Source organism: Egretta garzetta, unplaced genomic scaffold (genome assembly GCF_000687185.1).
Source record: "Egretta garzetta isolate BGI_Z169 unplaced genomic scaffold, ASM68718v1 scaffold912, whole genome shotgun sequence".
Classification (NCBI taxonomy): domain Eukaryota; kingdom Metazoa; phylum Chordata; class Aves; order Pelecaniformes; family Ardeidae; genus Egretta; species Egretta garzetta.
In genome coordinates, this window is record NW_009258882.1 from 72,794 (window position 1) to 79,182 (window position 6,389).

At 61.8% G+C, this 6,389-nt stretch overlaps 1 protein-coding gene across 1 annotated transcript in view; it reads left to right on the plus strand.

Annotated features, from left to right (window-relative positions):
* Positions 1–6,389, plus strand: part of LOC104121806 (zinc finger protein 777-like) — a 7,047-nt gene continuing 658 nt past the window's right edge. The window contains 5 exon segments of the mRNA XM_035889481.1: positions 1–189; positions 1,465–1,591; positions 2,394–2,507; positions 3,526–3,780; positions 5,978–6,389. The exon segment at positions 5,978–6,389 is cut by the window's right edge and continues 6 nt beyond it. Of these exon segments, the coding sequence (XP_035745374.1) occupies positions 1–189; positions 1,465–1,591; positions 2,394–2,507; positions 3,526–3,780; positions 5,978–6,389 (1,097 nt within the window).

Sequence of the window (6,389 nt, forward strand, 5' to 3'; positions counted from 1 at the left end):
ATGAGCGAGTGCGAGAAGACGGCGGCGGAGCTGGGGAACCAGCTGGAGAGCAAGTGCGCGGCGCTGGGCACCCTCATCCAGGAGTACGGGCTGCTCCAGAAGAGGCTGGAGAACATGGAGAACCTGCTGAAGAACAGGAACTTCTGGATCCTGCGGCTGCCCCCGGGCAGGAAGGGGGAAGTCCCCAAGGTAACGGTGTCCTGGGGTGCAGGAGCCCGAGTCTGCGCCCCAAACGCTCCCAAAACGCTCCCGGAGGGCAGGACGGGGGGGGAGACACGGTGGGTGAGCGGGGACAGCCCCGGCGCAGGTGGGTCGCTCGCCGCCAGGACCTGGCGGGAGCAGAGCTGCCCCTCGCAGCTTCCCGGCGTGCCCCCCGCTGGGACCCACCTGCGGTGGGCGATGGACCCGAGGGGAACGTCCCCCCATCCTCCGGCTGGAGGTTTCGGTTCTGCTTCTCCGGCGCTGTGCAGCCTGGGAGCGATTTACTCTTTTGGTTTTTATTTATTTAACCACCGTTGGAGAGAAACTGTGCAGATTTGGTGGTTCTTTTTTTTTTTAACCACCGTTTCTTTCACCACCTTGGCGCTGCGGTGGGGGTCTCCCAGTCCGGGGGAAGGAGCAAGCGGGAGCTGCAGCTGCAGGGAAGGAGAGAGCCCTGGGATTCGGGGGAAGGCGGACGAGCTCCCTGCGCTGGCAGTTGCGCGTAGCCGAGCACCGGGAGGAGCCCACCACGAACGTGAAGCTCCTACTGCCGTTCCACAGCCCTCTCGCTGAAAGTTTGCAGACGGGAGCGTGGGCGACACGGCAAAGCGAATGTCACCGCTTCGCTGGGGAGGGTCTGGAGGAGCGGGGCTCGCACCCTGACGCCCCGTTAGCACGGAGGGGGAGCAGGAGCCAAGCACAGCCCGGCTCGCGCATCCTGAATTTATCCTTGGGAGTTATTACTGGGCAAACAGGCGAGGAAGCCGCAGTCTGCTCCCGGCCGATCTGCACCCGGTACCTGATGCTAACTGGGAGTCCGTCAGGCCTGGCAGAGTTTTCCCTCGAGTTCTGGGGTAATCGAATCTGGGGTTTTACGTCAGCTCATCAATAGAGATGAGGTCCAGCCCTGGTGCCCGATTTTTATCTCCTTTATGTTCCCTCCAGGTGGGCTCAAGCCTGGTCTCCTCTGCAAAGTCATCCCTGCCGGTGCGGGGACCGAGAGGAGGAGGTCGGAGTCAGGGGAAATCAGGCTCTGGGTTCATCGCCGGGGACCGGCTGCTTGGCTGAGGCCTTTAATCCCATAGAAATACGTGTCCAGAGTTGTTTTAAATATCAAAACCACCTCGCTGGTGGCCATGAAGTAGCTGAAGCCTAGCTGTGCCTGAGTGGGAGCGAGCTGCCGCTGCCGGCGCCTGGAGATAACACGCCGGGCTGCCGGGGAGCGAGGCGGCCGCCCCAGCCCGCTGCTGCTTCTGGTTGCAGGTGCCGGTGACGTTTGACGACGTGTCCGTCTATTTCAACAACAAGGAATGGGAGAAGCTGGAGGAGTGGCAGAAGGAGCTGTACAAGAACGTGATGAAGGGGAACTACGAGTCGCTGATCTCCTTGGGTAAATACGGGGTGTCCTCGCCCTGGTGGAAGGCAGGTTCTCCGGGGCTCCTGGCTGCCCACGGGCTTGGCCATCTTCCGTGTCCTCCTCGGAGATCCCCTTGGATCCCCTTGAGACCCAAATGTCCCGTTCCAATTGGAGACTTAAAACCACAGGAGGATGTTTCTAGTCTGGGTAAGGGCATCCTTCCGGCAGTGTCCGGGGCTGTTCCCGGCTCAGGGCATGGTGCTGGCCTGGCTGGGTGGGCTGGAGACCTCCCGAGGCTCCTTCCAGCCGGAGTAACTCAGTGAAAAACCAGCACCGTGGCTGTGGGAAGGGCTTCCCTTCGCCTTCTGGGCCAGCAGCGGGTACCAGCCCATGCACCCCTGTAGAGGAAACTTCTGCAGAGTGAGAAGTTGCCTGATGCGGTCTCAGCTACGCTCCTTTGGGGCCTTCCCTGCTGAAGCTGCAGGAGAAATTCTGGCTCTGCTGGGGGCCAGAGGTGAAATGCTTCTGGCTTCAGGAGAGCCAGGAATTTGCCTGAGGAGCTCTAAAACCCTGCCAGAAAAACGTACGGGTTGGGTTTCTTCTCGAAGGCAGTTCCTCTGTGTGTGGCACCTCAGCTCCTGCCTCCATGAATCTCTTCTGCCCATCCAAGGAGCCTGGCCTGCCCGCGGCACCAGGCTTTTCTGCCTGCAGAGGCGTTGTGGATGTCCCTGAGCGTCTTCGCGTGTCCCGGCCCCGGGCGCTGGGGAGAGGTGGAAGCCGATGTTCGGGTTCCCCGTGCAGTGATGCCTCCCTCCCTCCTTCTGTCTCTCTACAGACTATGCAATTTCCAAACCTGGTGTTTTGTCTCAGATCGAGCAAGGAGAGGAGTCGCGGGTCAGGAATGAGCAGGACTTGGAGGAGAGCGAGATCATTACCGATGCCACCGCAGGTGAGATGGCAGCTTAGCGTGAGGGGGAGCCGTAGGCTGCGTTCAGAGGAGGTGCTCACCCCGAGGCTAAAGCAAGCGTTGCTGAGAGCCGTGCCCGAGGAGGTTGTCAGGAGGAGCCTTGCACACGAGCGGGGAAGGTTTGGCTGATGGGAGATTTGGTGTCCAGGTATGGCTCAACACAGAAGCGAGGGCAGGCGGAGCCCAGAGAGTTGGGCACTAGGAGCCATCAGCAAGGGAAACATCTGCAACCAGGCCAGGTCCTCAGGCGAGAAAGGAGAATTGGGTCCCATTGGGAAGACCCATCCACCCGAGGGAGCCGTAGCCTTCTCAAAAAATCCTCTCCACCCCCTCTGCTTGTGTGAATGGTGCCTGGATTTATCCCTGGAGCATCCGTCCAAGGAAGGGAAGCCTGCTCCCATCCTGCTCACAGGGACCCAGGGTGCTGAGGGGTTTCTCCAAGGGCAGAGCTGGGTTGGGAGCAGGGTACCAGGGATCCCGAGTCCTATAGCGAGTCCCACTCTGAGATAAGGGGGGGCTGATAAGGAGGTGTGATAGAAGAGGTGGTGTCAGCTCCGCTGCTGGTCTCTGGCCCCAGGCTGCAGACGTGGGGTCGCTCCGACCCCCTGCCCGTGCTCTTGGTCACGAGGATCTTGAAGTTAAGTCAAGGCCAACAGGATGAGGAAAATCATCTCCTGCCCGCAGGGAGCTGCTGACGCAATGCTGCGGCCGGGGAGCGTGGGGTGGCAGAGAGGTGCTGAGCTGCAGGCGCTGAGCCCCCAGGGCAGGCGGGGGGAGTCCCCTGTGCCTGCGGAGGGTCCCAGGCGAGAGGCAGGAGCGTCACGGGGGTGGTTGAAGGGCAGGGGCTGAAGGGAGAGCAGAAGTGGCCGAGCAAACGACGCCCCTCTGTAGGATCAGCAGTCGGAGCCGGCCCGCGGGGAGCCGGCGGGGATTGTTGCGAGCGGTTTCTTTGTCCTGGCTCCCGGGAATGACGGCAGGCGGGAATCTCCCTTTGCTGCAGCTGGTATAAGGGTTGTGATCAAAACGGAGGAGCTTCTTCCTGAAGACAGCCCCGAAAACCCTGAGCTGCACGGGATGTCGGGGCAGTCGGAGGGGAGCTTCCAGAGCCCGGACGAGGAGGCAGCCTGCGAGAGCCCCTACGGCTCCGTCTCCCCTCCGAGGGACCTCCCAGGAACCAGCCTGGGTGACTCGTCCGAATACGTAGCTGACTTCAACGAGATCCAGAGAGTCATCGTTCATCACGGGAGCTGCACAGGTGAGATGCTTGGCACGTGGCGCCAGGGCACGTGGCACGTCGGGGGGCTGGAGGCCCAGGAAGGGCTGTGGTGGGTCAGGCAAAGGCGGGGAAAGGGTTGGATGGGCGAGAAGGGTTAAATCCCCCCCAGAACCAGCACCAGAAGGAAAGTTTCTGCCTGCAGCAACCTGAAGAGCAGCTGCGGTGAGACCTCAGGCCAGGAGGAGGAGGCAGCACATATGTGGTGGACATCAGAGCATGGTCTCTGAGGGCACCTGACCTGCTCTGGAGCAGAGCGAGCAGTGGCTCCATCCTGCACGGGTGGGAAAAGCCCTTGTTACACACAGAGACTAAGGGAAGCCATGTCCCACGCAGCGTTTTACGAAAGCCCCAGTGAGCCCCCGCTGCCAAAATCCCACCATCGCAGAGGGCAGGACGTCAGTCGAGGACGCCTGCCATGGTGTTAGTTGTGTGGAGGAATGGCGCAGGCCACTCCGGCACTTACACACCAGACTCTGCTGGAGGAACATGCGGGGTCCTGCACATTGACCAGCATGGGTGTCACTCAGGGCAGGTCTGGAGGACGGGGACAAGGGTGGCTGGAGGTGCGTGGCATGTGAGCTGCTGGGAGGGAAGGGTGCGGTGAGGTTAAGTGCAGAGAGGAGAAGATGGCACCGGGCGCTTCATGTGTAGAAGTCCACCGGTTGGGTGGCAGATACGGTCCAGGTCCTACAGATGTGCCTTGAGGGCGAGAGATAGGAAAGCGCGGAGATGGGCTGTTGGGAACGGTGGGTTTCCTGCCTTCTGACGGCTTTGCGAAGGTGTAATGCAAACCAAGAAAGATAGAGTTGGGCTCTTGAGGTCCTCCTCAACTCCGTCTCATGGATCCTGTGGTCTCCTCACGGTTTTCTAAAGGAAACCGGTTAAGCCACCAGTGGGGCTGGAGCCTGTCCTCCTCTGAGAGCCAGCACCTTGGCCGACACGCGGGGCCCCGTGCTGGTAGGGCTGAGCAGGAGCTGTGGCAACGCTCTGACTGGGGCGCGGGTGCCGGCAGCCAGCATTTGAGCTGTGGTAGCCCCTGGCTCCACGTAGGGGAAGCTCCTTGCTGTGAGGAGGTGGGAAGGCGGACCTGGGAATGTGGGTTTTCCCCACTGACCCCTCAGTCGGAGGGGAGAGTGCCGCGGCTTTGATATATCCTGCGCCCATCGGCTGCCTCTTCTTGGGAAAGCGTGGCTGTTCTTCCTGGAAAAGTACATAGGCCTGGCTCAAAGTCCAGCGCGGGGTGACGTGTGAGGGATCCACCGCGGGCCTTTCCTCGGGGTGCACTGGCTGCACTTGTCCCCAGTAGGGCCAGTCTCACCAAACAAAAACACAGGGTCGCCTCTGGCGTCAGTGACGCAAGGGGGGAGCCTGGCATGCGACCGTCCATCCCACCCCTGTTTGCCTCTGGGAAGGAGGGGGGTCTCTCGCCGTGCCCCATCGCAGTGAGGCTGAAGGAAGGGGATGGTCCCAGGCTGGGCACGTTGTCTCGGGAGCGGAGCTGGAGCCCGGCAGCCCGGCGCTGTGTTTCCGTCGAGCGGTGCCGTGCCGGGTGCGGGGAGCGTTGTTGTAGCCCAGCAAAACGGCAGCAGATGGAGCTGCTCTGAAGTCACTCTGCTGCCTGAGTCCTTGCAAACCGATGGCGCTTTTATCCCCACCACCCCGTCTCGTAGCATCGTGGAATTGCAGAACCTTTTAGCGGGCAGGTCTCGGTGCACCCTCTGAAGGAGCCTGTCCGGGAGGCGGTTTGTCTGTCCTCCCTGTTGGGGTGGTGTGCAGGCTTGCCTTGCCATCGCAAGAGGATGTGCCCTGTCCCAGGGTGCAGGGCTCCAGGCTGGGGACAGCTCGCGTCGGGGCGGTGGGGCAGAGCAACATGCAGGTGCAACCAGCTGCAGAAGCCCATGCAGATGTTTCTGTAGCAGCCCCCAGGTGCAACGAGCTGCAGAAGCCCATGCAGATGTTTCTGTAGCAGCCCCCAGGTGCGTAGAAGGCCACCCCGTCCCACTCGATGACCCTAACGCCGTTCTGGTTTTCCCTTGCAGACGATGGGCGAGACCAGCCCCCAGGTGCACCCAGCTGCAGAAGCCCATGCAGATGTTTCTGTAGCAGCCCCCAGGTGCGTAGAAGGCCACCCCGTCCCACTCGATGACCCTAACGCCGTTCTGGTTTTCCCTTGCAGACGATGGGATCGTGATCAAGACGGAGGAGGAGGAGGAGGACGACCCCGACACCCTAGAGCCGTGCGCCATGTTCTCGGGCAGGACCGAGCCGCCGGCGTTCCCCAGCCACGAGGCCGGGCTGGGCTGCGAGGCGCAGTGCAGCTCCAAAACGCAGCCCAGGAGCCTGGCGGCCGCCCGCGTGAGAAAGCCCTCCACCTGCGAGAGGGACTCTGGGGAGATGAAGCCAGCCATCGCCCAGCAGCGGAACCGGACGAGGGAGAGACCCTACATCTGCCCCGAGTGCGGGAAGAGCTTCATGCTCAAGATCAACTTCATGATCCACCAGCGCAACCACCTCAAGGAAGGGCCCTACGAGTGCCACGAGTGCGACCTCAGCTTCCGCAACAAGCAGCAGTTCCTGCTGCACCAGCG